Source organism: Leuresthes tenuis, unplaced genomic scaffold (genome assembly GCF_036924035.1).
Source record: "Leuresthes tenuis unplaced genomic scaffold, fLeuTen1.0.hap1 SCAF_8, whole genome shotgun sequence".
NCBI lineage: Eukaryota > Metazoa > Chordata > Actinopteri > Atheriniformes > Atherinopsidae > Leuresthes > Leuresthes tenuis.
Genome location: NW_027325362.1, coordinates 17,914,103 through 17,933,018, shown reverse-complemented (window position 1 = coordinate 17,933,018; position 18,916 = coordinate 17,914,103). Strand labels below are relative to the sequence as shown.

Below are 18,916 nucleotides of genomic sequence, written 5' to 3'. Positions count from 1 at the left end.
CAAATTCATTTTGTGATGACCTGATGCAATAAGATTCCAGCTCCAGAGTTGTTTCATTACAAGTGGTATCCATCTTGTGTGCAACCCAACATTCCTATTGAGAAGCATGACTTCAAAGCATAAGGGCAGCCATGTTGCTCAATTCTGTTTTTATCTTGCAGGTGTTTTATAGTTAATTTACGAATATTTTAGACACTCTGCATCTCTGTCAAAGGAATTTTGCAGATGAAGTCTGCAACTTTCTGACTTATTTTCCCACTGTGTATGTTTGTGGGTGAATTTACTCCATGACAACTTCACTTTTTTGTGACAAGACATGGCCTACACATTATGTGTTACATGTGGGGAGCTCCTTAAAAATAAAGCTGACATGAAAAAATGGATGAAGGCTGAGGACTTGGCGCCAACAACTTGGCCAACAAGCAAAGTTGTGTTTAGATCATGTGATTTTCACGTTGGAGTGTAGTCGTGTGTGATTGGATAAGGCGTATAACCACGCCCATAACACCGAAGGAGCGTGTTTCCCGCGAACGGAATGGTCTACGCGCTGTGACGCTCTTCTAGGATTGAAGCTAGGTGATGTGCGGAGGTTCAGGGAGGCAGTAGTACAAGGAATATCACGGAAATACTGCGAAAGTAGGACTTAAATCTCCACAAAATGGCGAAGCAAAGCTCGCTTTTCAATTTTTTCACCAAGTCTCCGCCGTCGGTTTCCAAACCGAAGCCGAGTCCCTCTCCGACCGAGGCAGACCTGCCCTCCGCCGTAGAGAAGTCCAACTCGTCTCCGAAAGAGGAAGCTAAACAAACACAGCAACAGCAGCCAACCAAGACAAGCAAAGTTAAGCAGAAAAGTAGCTCCAAGACTGCCAGCGGGGGACTCAAGAAACTGTTTGGCGACATGGCCCAGAAAACTAAAGACAGGTTAGTCTTGGGAGCCGTGTAATTGCTGGAGTCACATTTGATCTGTCCATACGATTAGCATGGCTTCAGGAAGACTTCACTAATGTCTGCATTTGTTAAATAATAATAATAAAAAAAGTCAATTGCTCTTATGCGCTGGTGCAGACTGGTCGAGAACCTACAAGTTATTTTGGATGTTAGATTTGTGTATTGATTTTTAGCTGTGACGTTAGTCGTGCAGAACTGACATCACATGTAAATGGTTGTCGTGTTGCAGCATTATGGCCAAACAACCTGCAACCTGTACCCTATTATTCATGTTGATTACAGAGCAGGAACAATTTATTCAAGATCTGAAATGAATAGGTAGTCAAAGATGAAAAGATTACGAAACTGTTGTCCTACTTTTAGAGCTGTGGCATAACCTAAAAATGGCCCACTCATGAAGGTTTGTCATCAAGGATGTGTCCTGAACATATAACATTTAGTATTTGACTTCTTATATGTGGCTTTGTTTTTTTTTTTTTTGTTTTTTTTGCTTTCAGCAGCTCCACGTGCTCATTCCGTGCTGGCGCCCTTGTGTGGGCAAAACTTGAAGGACACCCCTGGTGGCCATGCATGGTGGTGCCTCAGCCTCTGACTGGACAGCAGATGAGGGGGCGGGGTCGGGACCAGCGCATCCATGTTCATTTCTTTGATGAACCTCCCACTAGAGGATGGGTTAACACCAAATATGTCAGAGAGTACCAAGGTTAGCCACTGCTGTTTGTCATGATCGTGAAAATACCATGAAGCTAGTTTTGGTGCCATTGTGTTTTGTGTAATTCGAGTAAGGCCGACTGTTTTACCGTTGTATGACCTGCAGGATCTGACAGCAGTGACGTTAAACCTGGGGGGGTGTTCTTCAGCAGCAAGCCGGTCATTCGCCGAGCGATGGCGCTTGCTGACGGAGTTATTTTTGACAGTCCTGAAAAGAGACTGAAGATCCCTGTCTGCGTGGATCCATCTGATGAGGAAGATGAGGTTGATGATGATGACGATGATGAGGAGGAAATGGAGGTAATGATAATGTATAGATATAGAGACCGGTCTACATGTGCCAGTCTTGAATGACAATATTTTTAAAACGCTTCTTTTAAATATAGATTGATTATGCAGAATGTGTTCTACTACTATTTTTTTAACTATATTCCAGCTTGACAAGTCAGAGACCGATGAGGAGGTCAGTGATGGGGAAGTCAGTAAAAATGAGGAAGTGAAGCCATCTAAAGCCAGTCGACGTTCATCCCGTGCGTCAGCAGAAGGTGGGAGCAAACCCAAGCGCCGTCGCATTATCATGGCCTCTGACAGCGATGGATCGGATGATGAGTTTAAACCAGAGCATGCTGCGTCGAGCAGTGAAGATGAGGAGGAAGAGGGGACAGTGAGTAGTGAAGAGGAGGAGAGAGAGAGCACCCAAGAGTCGGAGGTAGAAAGCCCCATCAAGCCTGTTAAGCGCAAGCGCCCAGCAGAGAAGTCTGCAAACACAAAGCCAAAGACACTTGCTGCCCCATCTGCCGCACCTAAACGGGCCCCGCCGGCAATCGCCGCCAACACAAAGTCCCGTTTGTCAGCCTTTTCTGCTCCTGACAGCTTTGAGAGCCAGGCGACTGGGCCGGGGTCTGCTGGAGGCGGAACAGTTTGGGATCACGAGAAGCTGGAGTGGCTGCAGGAAGGCAGAAGAAAAGACAGCAAAAGGCGGCGACAGTCAGAGGATGACTATGATCCCTCCACCCTGTACGTGCCCGAAGACTTTGTGAACAGAGTCACTCCTGGAATGCGTCGGTGGTGGCAGCTCAAGTCTGAGATGTTTGATACGGTGATTTTCTACAAGGTGGGAAAGTTTTATGAGCTCTACCACATGGATGCTGTCGTTGGAGTCAATGAGCTGGGGCTGACCTTTATGAAGGGGACGTGGGCACACTCTGGTTTTCCAGAGATCGGCTTTGGACGCTTTTCCGATGTATTGGTCCAGAAAGGCTACAAGGTGGCTCGTGTGGAGCAGACGGAGACTCCAGATATGATGGAAGCGCGTTGCAAGACCATGGCTAAGCCCACAAAATTTGATCGTGTTGTGAAAAGAGAAGTGTGCCGGATTATCACACGTGGCACCCAAACCTACAGCGTGTTGGATGGCGCTCCCTCAGAGAGTCAGAGCAAGTTCCTCCTGAGTCTGAAAGAAAAAGCTGAAGAGGAAAGCTCCGGGCGATATCGCACATACGGCGTCTGCTTCGTAGACACTTCTGTGGGTTATTTCCACATTGGTCAGTTCCCAGATGACCGTCACTGCTCACGCCTGCGCACTCTGATCGCACATTTTCCCCCCGCTGAGGTGCTGTTTGAAAAGGGGAATCCATCTGTGGAGACGCGCAAAATCCTGAAGGCATCTCTGTCTTCTGCTCTGCAGGAAGGACTTAATGCAGGAACACAGTTCTGGGACGCTCAGAAGGCTCTTAAAACCCTCTCAGAAGAGGATTATTTTAAAGAGATTGCCGCAGAGGAGCATGGGACCGGGAACAGTTTTCTCCCTTCTCTTATAAAAAAGATGACCTCAGAGAGCGATTCACTGTGCCTGACTCCCAAGGAGGGGTATGAACTGGCGCTGTCAGCTTTCGGGGGCTGCATGTTCTACCTAAAGAAATGTCTGGTAGACAAAGAGTTGCTTTCCTTGGCCAACTTTGAAGAATATGTCCCTGTTGATGTTGAGATGGAAAAAGCTGCCGGACCTGCCAGTTTCTTTGCACAGACTCGTCAGCGTATGATCCTTGACGGAGTGACTTTGGCCAACTTGGAAATCTTTCAGAGTGGATCGGGCGGAACCGAAGGGACACTGTTGGAGCGTTTGGACACGTGCTGCACCCCGTTTGGCAAGAGGCTGCTAAAGCAGTGGCTCTGTGCTCCGCTGTGTAACCCCTCTTCCATCAGGGACAGACTGGATGCAGTGGATGACCTAATGGGGGCTCAAGCTCAGGCGACTGAGGTGTCAGACCTGTTGAAGAAGCTCCCAGACTTGGAGCGTCTCCTGAGTAAAATCCACAGCATTGGCACTCCTCTAAAAGGCCAGGACCATCCTGACAGCAGAGCAGTCCTCTATGAAGAGGTCACTTACAGCAAGCGCAAGATAGCAGACTTCCTCTCTGCACTGGAAGGTTTCAAAACTATGCAGGAGATCATTTCCGTCTTTGCTCCAGTTTCAGGTGGATTTAATTCTGCATTGTTTCGACAAGTTGTCAGTCTGAAGACTGAAAAGAACGGCCTCTTTCCCGACCTCTCTGCCGAACTCAAGCGCTGGGAGACTGCTTTCGACCACCAGAAAGCCCGCACTACAGGTGTCATAACCCCAAAAGCTGGCTTCGACCCCGAATACGACCAGGCTCTGATGGGAGTCAAGAACTGTGAGCGAGAGCTGCAGGAGTACCTGGACAGACAGAAGAAGAGGCTTGGCTGTAAAAGCATGTCCTACTGGGGAACTGGGCGGAACCGCTTTCAGATGGAAGTTCCTGACAGTCTCTCGGAGAGGAATGTCCCTGAGGAGTATGAGGTGAAGTCTACAAAGAAAGGCTGGAAGCGTTACGTGACGAAGGAGACCGAGCGCCTCTTCTCAGAGCTGCAGGGATTCGAAGAGAAGAGAGATGCTGCACTGAAGGACTGCATGAGGAGGCTCTTCTACAACTTTGATAAGAACTACAGAGACTGGAAGACTGGCGTGGAGTGCATGGCAGTGCTTGGTAATGTCATTTTCTTTCTCTTTTTAAATGGGGAAAAAGTGTTCCCAGGGTTATTGTTTTGCAGTTTTTATCCATTTGTTTATTTTATCTTTGTCTGAGCATCCTTTTTGGGGCTTTTGAAAGCATGATGAGTAGGCGGTTGTCTGCTCCGAGTCGATATCCTGCAGATTTAGCTAATTAAAGGCCACAGATTGATTTTTAACACAATGATATTGCACCAGATTGCTTGTGGAAATAATACAGTGATTGACTGACTACTACAAAAAGTAATGTTGGCCGTTAGTTAGATCAGGAAGTTTGTTTCCGTGCTGTCAGAATTGACCATTAGTGCTCGTGTTTAGTTTATTGCTGTGTGTAAAAAGTGTTTTGAACCACTGGGCCACCCTTCAGCCACAGGATAGGTTTTACTCTGAGAGGATCTAAAATTTCCTCTTAAAAAAAGACCAGTACCTATAGTCTTATTTTATTTCCCCTTCCAGATGTGCTGTTGGCTTTGTCGCGCTACAGCCAGGGTGGAGATGGAGTAATGACCAGGCCTCAGGTGGTGCTCCCTGAGGATGACACCCAGGTTGCGCCCTTCATTAACCTCACTGGATCCCGTCACCCCTGTGTCACCAAGACCTTTTTTGGCGACGACTTTATTCCCAACGACATCTTCATCGGCTGCCCTGGAAGCAGTGAAAGTGATGAGGAGGAAGGCCGTGCCGCTTGTGTTCTTGTCACAGGGCCAAACATGGGCGGAAAGTCGACTCTCATGCGACAGGTGGGTCATTTGCATGTTTGTATCTGTGTGTGTGTGTGTGTGTGTTCCAGTTGTACGCACAGTGGTGTTATGCGATTTATTTTGAGGTCTCTGTTGGCCCGTGTTAAGATGTCACGCTGCTCTTTTTCTACAGTGTGGGCTTGTGATCATTCTGGCTCAGCTGGGGTGCTACGTTCCAGCTGAGAGCCTCCGTTTTACACCAGTTGACAGGGTCTTCACCAGGCTGGGAGCCTCTGATCGAATCATGGCTGGTAACGTCTCAAAGACCTTTTAGCATAATGATCAGAGCTGGCCCTCGATGGGTTAAACTTATACTCTTGTACTGACAGGAGAAAGCACCTTCTTTGTGGAGCTGAGTGAGACTGCCAGCATCCTGCACCATGCCACAAAACACTCACTTGTGCTTCTTGATGAATTGGGTAAGCATTTATTCATGCTTGCATTTGAAATCGAGTCTCGTCTCCACAGAACAGTTTAGTCGCCATGGCGTCGCTTTGTTTTCATCGCGTAGTCATTTAGCTGTGCCATGTTGCAGGAAGGGGCACAGCCACATATGACGGCACAGCGATTGCCAGCGCTGTTGTGAAGGAGCTCGCTGAGAAGATCTGCTGTCGCACGCTCTTCTCCACACATTACCACTCCCTGGTAGAGGATTACGCCAACAACCCTGCTGTGCGGTTGGGCCACATGGTAAGCACGGCAATGCTAATGCTGATAGATACTGCGCATCACAGGCAGACGTTATCTAATGCAAGCTTTGAGCACTATTTTAATCGGTTTGATTACATCATGTCTGTTTCCCTTTGTGTGGAAGAACCGACTTTCTGTGTAGACAGCTTGGGCTTCTAAATGTTAAACCTATCACTGCTATTAAAATATACACTAAAAGAAAAGTTTTGGAAGCATTGGATATATGTTAAAGTGCAAAGAGCGTCTAATGTAGCAGAGAGGACGAAGAAAGTGAAAGCAGTAACTTGAAGGATCTTAGTTTGAGAGAATGAATTTAGCAGTTAGTGGCCTCATCTAAGTTGCAGCACAGCTGTTTCCCCTGTGCCAGCGGTGGGTGCTCCTCTAGCCACAATATGCGGCATCCTTTCATTTCTGAGTTCCTCCACTTGAGTTAAAGGTTGCAAATGGTGTTGTGGTATTCTGTATTTTTGAGCGTCCCATTTGTGCAAACGTATCAGCTCGAACGCAACGTTCAAGCTGCAGCATGTAGTATTTTTCTTCACTGTGCATCACACGCAGTGCTTTTGAATGAATTATGTCTGTCCCTTCCAGGCATGCATGGTCGAGAATGAATGCGAGGATCCAAGTCAAGAGACGATCACATTCCTCTACAAGTTCATCACCGGTGCTTGTCCTAAGAGTTATGGGTTCAATGCTGCCCGACTAGCCAGCCTACCAGAGGAGGTCATCCAGGCAGGACACAGGAAGGCCAGAGAGTTCGAGAGGAGCACAATCAGCCTCAGACTATTCAAGTAGGTTTTAGTGTTAGTCGGCAACGCAAGGATCTGAACTGATGTCGATAACTGTCAACCGTTGACTCCTTTTCTCTTTCAGGAAGCTCTGCCAGTTTGCTGAAGATGCCACACCAGACATCACACACTTTGCTTCACTTGTGCAGCTGCTCAACACCTTGTAGTTTGAGCCAGTTATATATATTTTTTTTTGTTCTCTCGGCACTTTGAAAAAACACTACTGTAATGATCCAATAAAGTTTATTTTTAAAAAAATGACAATGTTTCATCTAGGAAATTAAACCCTTTTAATTCACACTATCGCCTACACAACGGTTATTGAATACTTCACAATATATTAAGTCTAGATGTTATGATACATGCATACATTTCAGTCTGTATGAGAATCCACAATCACCAGTACACATGAATGGATGAGAGAGAGAGGGGGGAGGGGCAATGAAACCATAAAGCGCTGTATATAGATACTTGTCTCAGCTTCAGTAGAGTAAAAGCTGTTCAATTCTCCAGCAACATTGACAAACAACTAACCATTGAAAAGGAATTGTGCTTTCACAAGACTTTTTTTTTTTTTTTCCATTGTGTGAATGTTAATAATCCAACAAATGATCACAAAAGGCCACGAAGCAGCACTTGAACCCGTTACAGAAGACAACCACATGGAAATTGAACACAGGGTCTCATGAGCGTGGCTTACTCGCTAAATGAATGCTGCGAAGGGTTTAAAAACCAAGACGAAAACAAAACCGTTTCACCCCACATCTTGCTTGTGAGACGTTAAAAACAGTGTGCATAGATTATGTAAAGCAGACCGTTTCGTACACGCTGGTACGAGTCCCGTGAAAGCACAGTTCTGTATTGCAAACGTGAAAAGGAGTCAACGTTGCTGGAGAAAATGTTTAGTGTTTTCCTCTCTTTTCTCTGATCTCTTTCACAGAAAGAAGTTAGATACTGCGACATGAGTATAATTACAGCAATTCTGGGGAATAACCAAAAAAAAAAAAGAAGACATTTAATAAAATAAAGACATTCAAGTACAGTAAGATTTTTGCATGAAAATACAAAACTACACAAAAAAAAAAAAAAGCATTAAAATCAAATCTCAACAGTCGTCTTGAGGACAGAGAAAAAAGAAAATAAAAGCTGAAGTGCTAGGTCATTTTTCTCGTACATATACGAGCACGTCGGTTGCCCAGTGATGGAAGCATTGTTGCATTTGGGGGCTTTTTTTTGGCCTCCCATGAGGACAGTTCTGCCTCTTCTGACTTGGCATCCGTCCACGCGATGAATCTGTACACGACTACAGTCTCTTGTTCTTGCGCTTCTTGAAAGAAGATGAGCCTCGGTAGTTTTGTCCATCTCGCTGGTGTCACGCAGGGCGACCAGTTCAACACACCCACAAACCCTGAGTCAGCTGCTCTCCCGCTGGGTCCCACTGAGGTCATCTTTACTTTTTTCAATTAAAATTAAAAAAAAAAAAAAAGAAAAAGCGAGGCATCTGTTATCAACACTTTCCCCCCCTAAATGTCTCTTTTTAGCATATTCGTGTCCCTGGTATTTTTTCTTTTTTTTAAGTTGCTGTATATGCTCTCGTCAAAGTGAATCTGTATTTTTGAACGGATCTTCTCCTCCACGGCACGACTTCTGTGTCTTACGTCCATTACTGCTGAAGTGCAAAGGGACCTGGCATCTTGAGCTCAGTTGTGCTGCAGGGTATTGGACTCTATAGGAGGAGCAGAGTCATACAGAGTGTCCGTGTCGTGCGTCGGCTCTCCAGCTAACGTGCAGGGATTTGAAAGCGTCCCTGCGCCACAGTCACAGAAGAATCTGGGAAATTGAGATATGATTATGTTCAGTTAAAGTCCATTAAGACACACAAAAAAAATAAATAAATAAACTATTTCATATGCAGTCTACTGATGGAAGTAGAAGTTGGTTCTGTTTGTGCTCCATCACAAATGAATGAATTGTAGAAGTATGTGGAAATCACACCAACCTATCGTGTCTGATGAACTCCACATCGTGTCCTTGGTGACACTTCTTGATGCAGTTCACACAGATGGCATTGCGGTCTGTTGTGTTACAGGTGTGACACCTATGTGAACCCAAAGTTGGTTAACAATCGAGGAAAAACGCACAACCACTGGCTATATATTCGTCGCGTCGATTGCAATTGCAAACAACATTTACCTGTAAAAATCGTGCATTGGATAGCTGGTGTAACTTGAAATCTTGTACAGGCACTGACCTCTGCTCACAGCCTTTTCAATGGCATCTTGATTGTTCAATATTTTATTATCTGCGGAAGACATAGCGGGAGTTTATTCACAATGAGGCAGCGGATCTCTGATTATGTGCCTGTTATCAGGCAAATAAGGATTTGTCAAAATAATGTTGGAAGAAATTTGACACCTTTCATTGTAACATTGACACCCGATGCAAGAAACAATCCACCAAAACGATTGTTGAAGATCTGATTGCCTTCAAGGGTCGCTGTGGCATGGTTGGTGATCTCAATACCTTTCAGCAAAACACAAACAGTTTTTAGTTTTTTAAATATATCATATCTGCAAGGGCATTAAAGTCCAGAACAATATTAAATAACTATAACTATGACAGCCTGTGTGCAGGTGTTACCCACCTGCAGCGAAGCCATCAAATATCCTGTTTTTCCTCAGTACAGGGTGACTGTTGGTGCTAATGAGAACACCCGCTTGGGCATTTCTGAAGATGTCGTTCTCCTCGAGCAAACCTGACGGCAGAAAACAGTCGTTCCAAGAATTACCGATTTAAAAAAACAACAACAACTTGTTAACATCAACCCAATAAAATGTAATAAAAATTTTCGCTTGATTATGAAGAAAACTGCGGAAGATTTACTGGATTTTCACAGAATAAATCAAGGAGCTACCTCTTCCTCCGTTGAATATACAGATCCCGCCATCTCTCCCGTCGTGGATCTTGTTCCTCCGCAAAGTGGGATTGCTGTCGGTCTTGATCCACACTCCTGCCATCGCATTGTCAAAGATCTCGTTGTCCTCGATGAATCCTAAGCCTGAGGAATTAATACAAATGTAGCCAATTAGTGCAAAATAGGAAAAAAAAAAAAAAAAAACAGAAAAAAGACAGCCGTCCTAATTTAAAAAGTAAAAGAAAAAAAAATCCCTCTCTGCTTCTCACCTGAGTTGTACACCAAAATGCCTCCATTCTGACCTCCCCAGATCTTATTCCGTCTGATCTTGGGATTGCTGCCAGTCCTGTAAAAAAAAGAAAAAAGAAGTGGGATAGGTGAGCCACTGCCTCAATAAGCTGGATGCAAGTCTTCTTGACTTTCTTTTCCCCACAAACCTTATCTGAACTCCAGAGTACATGTGATTGTAGATGTCATTGTCCTCCAGCACACCGTGGCCATTGTCATAGAAGTAGACCCCGACCTGTTCACATGAAAACACGACAGCTGCCATTTATTGGTCGTACTAAAGCGCATATTATCGAATAGTTCGTGTGACAGGGAGCGATCTCGTTAAGATCCGACTGAATTTTTTTAAACGTTCTACAACATTGAGCTTCTCTGACAATGCAATTTGTGAGCAGTCAGCATCTGAATTATGACATAAATACGTCTGTAAACATGTGTGATTGCAAAGCGACTCTAATCCCTGGCTTTCCATTCATCTCCTTTCTGTAGGGCTAACTTGCTTATAATCTCACCTGCTTCCCGCTGTGTATCCTGTTCCTCCTCAGTACCGGCGTACTGCCCGTCGTCACCCACACTCCTGCCAGTGTATTGCTGTACACTTCATTCTCCTCTATGACTCCTTGTCCTTTTTCATGCTAGATAAAACAAACAATCGATCACTGCTCCGTTTCAAAGTGATACCATAAAGGTATCCAACAAAATGAAGACAGAACACAAAAAAACGAGATAAGCATTTACCACATATATGCCACCGTGTTGACCATCGTGGATCTTGTTGTGCCTGACGATTGGGCAGCTATTTGTCCGGATCTGGATTCCTGCCAGGGCATTACCATAGATGTCGTTCCCTTCGATGAGGCCTCTGCCATCACCAAAAATATAAACGCCGCCTTGGTTGCCATTGAATATGGCATTTCCCCTGCGTTTGGACAAAAACAAAGACATTTGAGGACACGTCCAAACTGACACTTACTTTACACGCCGGACTGGATAGTGTAGTGGTATGATTGGCACCTTTCGTGTGGGAGACCTGAGTTCCAATCCCCTCCATGAAAGGTACTACTTCCAGTAGGGGTCCTTAGGCAAGACCCCCTTACCCTATATGCCTACCTGTAAGTCGCTTTGGATAAAAGCGTCTGCTAAATGCATAAACAGAAACAGAAACTCCGGGCAATGCTGACCTTATTGTGGGGTCACTGTTGGAGGTGATCCACACCCCTGCAAAGTTATTTGCATAGATCTTGTTTTCTATGAACTGACCACGCCCCTTTTCGTGTACATAGATGCCCCCAGTCTGACCGTGATGGATCTCGCAACGAACCACAGTTGGATTGGCATACGCTTTCACCTCGAAGCCAGCTATACGGTTCCTATGGATGTTGCAGCTTTCAAAGTAACCCTGGAAACAGATGGAGAAAGACTGAATTACTGTACAGTCTGTTTAAGTCACAGGGAAGCAAAAAAAAAAAAAGGCAAAGAAGAACTGTGTATTTAGTACAAAGTAATGTACAAAATAATAATAAACTAATACACTCAAATATGACAGTTTGATTACATTTGATTTAAGGGTCTCCAACAAGTAATGCCTCATCACTTTTAATTGTAATGACACACACTCATTTCAGAAAACTTACAGAAGTGTGGAAAAGTTGATAAAGAACAAACAAACAAACCAAACAGCAGTAAGCTGCATCTTACCATGCCGTGGTCAAATGTGAAAACCCCTACATCTCTGCCATGGTGGATGTGATTCCGTCTGATGATTGGGTTGCCGTGGTTCTTCACCCAGATCCCAGCCAGGGCGTTGTTTGAGATCTCGTTGTCTTCATATATTCCCTGAACATAAGACAGTGGAAGTCAATCGCTACTCACACAGTTTTCTTGTCTATTAAATTCTTTTATCGTATTAACATTTAATCAAGATACAAGCTCTAGACCTGCTCTCTAATCCAGCATTTTTGCAATTCTGGTCCCCTTAACCCTGAATGCTTTACACCTTTCCCGGCTTCAAAATACCTGATTTAGATATGTGGGTCGGCTCGTCATCGCTTCATAAAGCTCTGCACAAGTCTGATAATGACCCATTAACACTCAAGCTCTGCTCTGACCTACTCACCTACATAAAACGTGTAAGAATTCACTCTGTGAAGACGAAGGACCGGCCAACACCATGTCTGTAAGCGTTAAAATGATGAATGAGAGGTGCAAATCACCTGTGCGTGGTCCGTGATGTAAAGACCAACATTTTCACAGTCGCTGATGTTGCAGTGCTTGATTGTAGGACAAGCACCCTGACCGCTGACGCAGACAGCTGACCCCACTGAAACAAGCAGAATGAAAATGCATCACAACACAGAAGACCACGCCAGAGCCTCTTCTGTCACGTATTGTTTTGAAAAACCATAACAAGCACTATTATCTTGCAACTCCTCATAATGGATCTAACTTGTGTGACTATTCTCAAGGCAGCACAACTTTGTTCTCCTCTTTCATAGCCCAACAGCCTTCTTGCAACCCCTTTAGAATGATCTTATAACCCCGATAAATGTTGAACACCGTGAAAGTAGGCCAAAAGGCAGCAGATTTACCTGTGCATGTGCTGCGTATGATGCAGTGGTCAATGATGGGACTGCAGTTGACCGTAATCTCCAAGCAGTGATGTGCATTGTGGTGCTGGGCGGATTTATCGTCGGGATTGAACTGCAGCAGAAGAAAAAAACGTTTAAGGCACCAACTAAAAGCATGACTAGGGTATGTTCTAGTTCTAGTTCCATGTACTAAGTATGTGGTCTATGGGGAAAGAAAAAAAGAGTCCTCTCACCCTTATGGTCATGTATCCAACGTAAGCATCTTCTGAACCTTCCATGAACACAAATGTGGAGTCTCTGGTGTTCTCGATGATGACTTTCTCTGCTACTTTTCCAGGAGCTACAAAATCAACCAGAAAGGCTTAGTTAGACACTAAACAAGTGCAAAGTTTAAAACCGGATTTATGACTTTAAAACAAGCGTACCAGCTCCGATCATTGTGATGGGAGACTCGATGTAGATCCATTCGTCTGTATAAATACCAGAGTGGACGAATATCAAGCCGTCAAAGTGAGGCTCCTGACCGCCTCCAAGAGCATCCTCGATGGTGTCATAGTACTGGAGAAGGCATAACAAGTAAGCCGAAGAACTGGAGTACACAAAGTACGTATGTATGTATAAGTAAAAGGACGTGAGAAAGTTCACTTACAAACATGTTATCTCTCCCTTTGTATCTGGCAGGATTGCTGTAGAAGTGTTCTGCAAACCCTGGCTTAACGTGGGCACCTTTATACTGCGAGAACAAAACAATATAACAAACAGAATTATTTTCACTGTGAAGATGACATACACTGAGCAAATGACAACGACATTGCATCCCAGAGAAGATCGTGATGTAAACTGTCTCCAATGGCCTGTCTGGGGAAAACACTCCTCAGGGCCGGTGTATCACAAAGGAACACAACGCAGCCACGTTCTCTTCCACTCTCTAATTACAGAATGTCACACTGTTGCCTTTGGTGCTGCCCTTTCACATGACATTTGCTATCTGTACACAAGAGGGCTGCGCAGATTCAGCAACGAGCGGAATTTGTTCAATATTAACAATTTGCAGTGTATAAAAGCCAATCGTGGGTAATAATTTAGTCCCATATCCCTCAATTCTCCCATGACTTGAGGATGGTTATAATATATACGGTGCGCCTTGTTCAGCTCAGGACACTGTGTCTGGTGACCTTCCTGTAAAGCCAATGCCACGACAATATGCACAACTCTTATTACCCTATTTTACAGAGCAGTAATAAAGTACTCATGCGTGCTAAATCATTGCTGACAGAGGACATTTGAAATATTCAAGGTGTTTTTGAGGATTCCATACCAGCTGCTGAAAACTCTCCTTCCACGGGTTTGGCTGCTCATATTCTTCTGGGTTTATCTGGTAGAACTTTCCCGCCTCAGGGTGCATCATGGGTCGCGTGTATTCAAAAACTTCCATGTACAGTCGCTTCCTGAAATATGAAGACACATCAACGGTAAACATCCCCCTCTTCTTATCCGTGTCAGAGAATTCCTTACAGTAGCTGAAGCTCTGTAAAACAACCAGTCTTTGTTATGCTTGGGTTGACGACTCACAGGCCGTTTTTCTTTAAATTTGGCTCACTGCAGTCAGCAAGAAACTGCTGTGTGTACAGACCTGACGTTTAAAACTGACACATGAAAAGCCAACACATGAAGTGTTGTTTTCTAATGTTCATTAAGCTGTAAGTCAGTTCTGATTGACCCATTAGGACCAGATGCAACATATGTATACTTTTCACTTTTAAGAGACACAAACAATTAGGTCTTCAATAAATATTCATGAACATAAGGGCAAAGTCCAGAATTCACAATAAAAGACGATGCCTTAACCTCTCAAAAGTCCGACTTTATACAGCTTTTTAAAGCCTTGGGTCACAATGGGTTAAAATATCAATCAGATGCCAACGTTAAAGCCGCTCTGAACCAGTTTGTTTACAACAAATAAACCGGGTAAGTGGTGCAAAGAAAATGTTTTTTTCTTTTCTTTTTCTCAAACACCACCGCGTCTCACCAGAGGATGGGGTCGTTGGCCAGCTCGCTGAAGCGCTTGCACACACATGCTGCGCGGCACAAGTCCTGCTCCAGCAGGTACGAGAAGATCTTTAGCACCACCTCATCTGGAAGCTTCTCCTGCAAATACAGCTCTGCTGGAGCTGCTGGGAGGAGAATGACCAAGAAATTACCGGGGTCTAGTTGAAGTCAAACAATGGCATGCAAAAGGAGAAAAGCCGCACCAAGATTGGAAGCTACAGCCAAAACGATGACGATTTTTTTTTCATTCAAATAATTCCTACTTAAGTACATCACCATTGATTTAATCGCATTATGCACATTTCTCTTCCAGGGGTAAAACGCTGATCCCAAATATAAATAAACATCCTACTGACTGAGAGAAAACAACATTTTTCTTCCTTTGTGTAGGAGAGAAAACAAAGAAAGCTCTTATTTGGAGCTGACCTCAGGGAAAGATAGGAAGGTGAAACACAAAGACGAAACGCAAAATAAAATGTGACATTTGTCATCTACAAAATTTGGTTTAAAAAGTTTCGACGTGGACCAACTGTGGGCACAACATGAAGAAGTCCAACGGTTGGCAGTAGAACCCCAAATCCACGTAACGGCTGAAAATCTGTTTTGGGATCTTTGGCTGGAGCAGCAAGGGATGAGAAAGGCTCTAAATGCCACCAGCAGAAAAGATTTTTATGATTTCGAGATGTTCCCGGCAACATCTGATGCTATAAATCAAAGAGGCTAACAGGAGATGTTCCTACATACATTCCCACATTTCCTGAGTTACTATCTTACAAATAAAACAAAAGCCTGCACTGAAGGATGAAGGAAGGTGCTGAATCTACAAAAAACAACAGTTGCTAAAGTTATCTTTTTTTTCTTCTTCTCCAAATGAAGGATAGAAATTATATCAACGTATCTTTGTCATGACATGTTTTACAGTGAATATTCAGATGATTACATGCAAGTTTCTTTGTATAAACAGTGAGACTCAAAACAAGAGTCGCATTCTCACCGACGCGAGAAAGGTTAAACATGTCAACACACCGCAATAACCATCACAAAAGGGAATTGCGCCCACAATTATGCAGAACCTCACGATTGATACACTTTTATGGAAAAATACACATCAAGACAAATGAAGCGGCCCCAATTACCTGGTAAATCTTGACACTTTCCAGAAACTCTGGGACGCTTAGGTCGATGTCCAAAGTTTTCTGTTGTTGAAGTGGAGGCACCCTATAGATAAAAAAAAGTAACTTTTTAATAATCACTGTTTGTCTTTCAAAACAAACATATATTTCTTCCATGATCTTTGCAGGATTCTTGAGAAATGTACCTCCATGTTGGTCTTTGTCGGACACACTGTTCTCTTGGGTAGAGACTTTCTTCTAAGTTGGTAGGGACTATTCTGAGCTCCTGGACCGGATTCTTCTGCGACCATATCTGCAGCAACGTCCTCATCTACAAGTAGCAGATCAAGAGAAAAAGATTACAGACAATGCATTCAATTATATCCATACGAAAGATGATCAAGGCTGCGTTGATCCCAACACGCATGTGTCCCACTTTAAATATAGCCATTCAAAACACTGAAGAATGTGAATACTTTTCTAATTTTATGATGGACATCAACTTGCTGGTATGTTTAATACCTGGTTGAACAACGGACATTAACGTACACAGTCAATTAACAACTGACCGTACATTTACAGATTCTGAGCTTTCCAACAAAACACTGCTTCTAAGATAATCACTTGCAATTGTCTCAACATTGTCTATGAGAAGGTGTGAGAAAAAAAAAAAAAAAAAAAAACAAAGCTTTTTCAGCTCTTTACCTACTCTGTGAGGAACAAGCTGATTACAAATCCTATCATGGTGGGGATTCAATCAATTGAAAAGCAAACACAGCATCAACCCCCAGCCAAACTACGCATACATCTATACGCCTATTCACCTTGATGAGTTGATGGCTACGCCCGATGGAAGATGCAAACGCTGTCTGCTTGTTGCTCCGGCTGCAAGGAAGACTCTTCCCAGCTACAAGACCAGTAACCATTGCAGTGTAATGAGACGACATGGGCCAGTTAAAGCGATGTTCTCCAAGTGTAACATGAAGTACCGTGCAGGTTTTTCTCCCTTATTTGACAATCACAAACGTTTTTCCCCTTTTCGCAGCAAATACATACTTTGGCATTTTGAAAAAAGCAGAAGATGGAGTTGTGCATCATATCATTTCATTTTCTGTCCCCTTTAGATGAGAGCAAAGCTATGCTGTAGGCGCCTAGGCGAAGTTGAATAAACATAACTCATGACAGGTCTTGCCTGAAGAAATTAAATGAGATACAGAGAGGATCTACAGAATTCTGAGGAAACATAAAGCTCACTGTGATATTTTACTCTTTGTTGGGTCTCTGTTCAGACTGTCAACACATCACCTTGATTCACTTTCTCAAGAGGCAACAAGTATCATGGGTTAACCATCTTCATTCAGCTGATTGGCACTCAATTGTTACTGTGAGATCAAACAGCATTGTTGACGCTGAATTAGATTGGCCAACCAATCATTAATGTTGCAGATCAGTATCAGGTCAATAACACGGGCTTCAAGCCATGGCAGCTATAATTCAAGAGTGTCCTTTTTTTTCCGACTAAAATCGCATCCAACATTCGTTCACATTACACCGTCTGATGTCACAGCAGTGCTTAGGAAAAGAAACTAAAACAAAACAAACACAGGTTACTATGGACACACAAAAAAAAAATCTAATTACAGGCAGCATATTCTGCATTCATATGTTAGAATAGCAAAGGTCACTGGGTGAGCAGCCCTTTTTTCCCCCCTTCTTTTTTTTTTTTTTTGAATAACGCCAGAACGCAGATAGCTAGCCAGACGTGCTAATAATAACAACGATCTAGCACGGGCTATGTTAAGTTAGCATGCTACGACAACTGGCAAAACCGCTTAATGTATCCTGCCTTGCGTTTGTCACCCATGAAGCCAGCAAGTAACTGTCTTATCATTAGTCATTTCCGGAACTTGTGAATTTTACCTTCTAAAAAAACAAAAACACCACCGGTATGAGGTTAGACGTGCAATAGAGAGGCCGACTCGGGGCATAAAATCAAGCAAAACAAAGCGCGGCCTGAATGCTAAGTAGGAACACAAAAGCCTCGGTGTTTCCTCGCAGCAATGGAACCTACTGAGAGCGCCGTTAGCTCCCAAGTGTCTTTCCACAACAACTAACGTTGCCCCACAACGCGTACGACATTTCACAAAAACAACACAAAAAATGTCAAAGCATTACACATACAAATAAATACAATGGTCAGCTGTTTGACAAGCGGCTCGGTAATGCTAACGCTAGCTTTGTAAACGTTACCTCTTTCCTGGTGATTCCTCTCCGGCTGCACCGGGCGCGGCCTCGATACTCGCCTAGGTCTTCTGCTAACGTTACTTGCTCTGACGGAGTTCATTTGGGGGGTTGTTAATCTGAAAGAAAAGTCGAAGCCTTCACAGCAGAAGAGGCGACGCAAAACCCGCCGTCTATGTCTTTTTCTTCAGCATTGCACGATTTGCCATCTTTCACCGTGGCTCAAGAGAAACGTATCGCTGTGTTACTCCCGTTCCCCTGCACTGGTGTTACGTCTAGTCCCGTTCTACTGTAGCAGGAGGAGCCATAACAGACAGGCACAGTCCGTCAGGCCTCAGTCACATCACATGGGAGGACCTCTCGTCGTCTCCTCGCTTTCCCCGTGGAAGGCGGTCGATTTAACAGGGATTTTACTTTTACTTATGAGCTCAGTCTTTCAAGCATCCATCATGAGAGAATCTGTTGTTTGCCTCTGCAGCAGTCGGGCTTGCATGGGTTGAGGTGTTGGCGAAGCGATTATAGGACTTTACAGCCTATCCCCGTCAACGACTTGGATATATGTCTTCATGGACAGATTACTTAACAGGCTTTGGTCGCAGGTCCAGGGACTGCAAGAGTCAGAGGAGTGGGGCTGTTGTCAGAAATGTTATACCAAAACCAAAACTGGACCACTTACAGACCACAGAAACATGGCTAACAATCATGGAATAGAATAGAAAAAAATATTTATTTATTCCTCCAGTAGGGGTAATTCAAATCATAGTAAGACATTAAAAACCATGATGAGAAACAAAGTGATCGACTTAAAAAAATAAC

At 43.9% G+C, this 18,916-nt stretch overlaps 2 protein-coding genes across 4 annotated transcripts; one reads left to right on the top strand and one right to left on the bottom strand.

The window, feature by feature from the left end:
• The first annotated feature begins 510 nt into the window (after positions 1-510).
• Positions 511-7,630, top strand: msh6 (mutS homolog 6 (E. coli)). Of its 2 annotated transcripts, none has more exons than XM_072391187.1 (10): positions 511-921; positions 1,449-1,651; positions 1,766-1,959; positions 2,096-4,667; positions 5,147-5,430; positions 5,564-5,681; positions 5,760-5,849; positions 5,966-6,120; positions 6,712-6,911; positions 6,994-7,630. In XM_072391187.1, the coding sequence occupies exons 1-10, from the start codon at positions 659-661 to the stop codon at positions 7,073-7,075; spliced, it is 4,161 nt and encodes a 1,386-aa protein (XP_072247288.1). In that variant the 5' UTR covers positions 511-658; the 3' UTR covers positions 7,076-7,630. The 2 variants fall into 2 exon arrangements, with proteins under 2 accessions (XP_072247288.1, XP_072247287.1); XM_072391186.1 differs by having other exon boundaries at positions 1,446-1,651.
• fbxo11a (F-box protein 11a) lies at positions 7,135-18,620 on the bottom strand. 2 transcript variants are annotated; one of them, XM_072391188.1, is made up of 22 exons: positions 18,110-18,620; positions 16,066-16,190; positions 15,884-15,965; positions 14,728-14,872; positions 14,017-14,146; positions 13,348-13,431; positions 13,124-13,256; positions 12,932-13,038; positions 12,699-12,810; positions 12,324-12,430; positions 11,809-11,946; positions 11,292-11,509; positions 10,849-11,029; positions 10,623-10,745; positions 10,260-10,345; positions 10,092-10,168; positions 9,823-9,966; positions 9,553-9,663; positions 9,324-9,431; positions 9,102-9,210; positions 8,908-9,006; positions 7,135-8,738 (listed from the first exon to the last, which is right to left on the bottom strand). In XM_072391188.1, the coding sequence occupies exons 1-22, from the start codon at positions 18,201-18,203 to the stop codon at positions 8,609-8,611; spliced, it is 2,643 nt and encodes an 880-aa protein (XP_072247289.1). In that variant the 5' UTR covers positions 18,204-18,620; the 3' UTR covers positions 7,135-8,608. The 2 variants fall into 2 exon arrangements, with proteins under 2 accessions (XP_072247289.1, XP_072247290.1); XM_072391189.1 differs by having other exon boundaries at positions 14,728-14,869.
• Between the last annotated feature and the right edge of the window lie 296 nt (positions 18,621-18,916).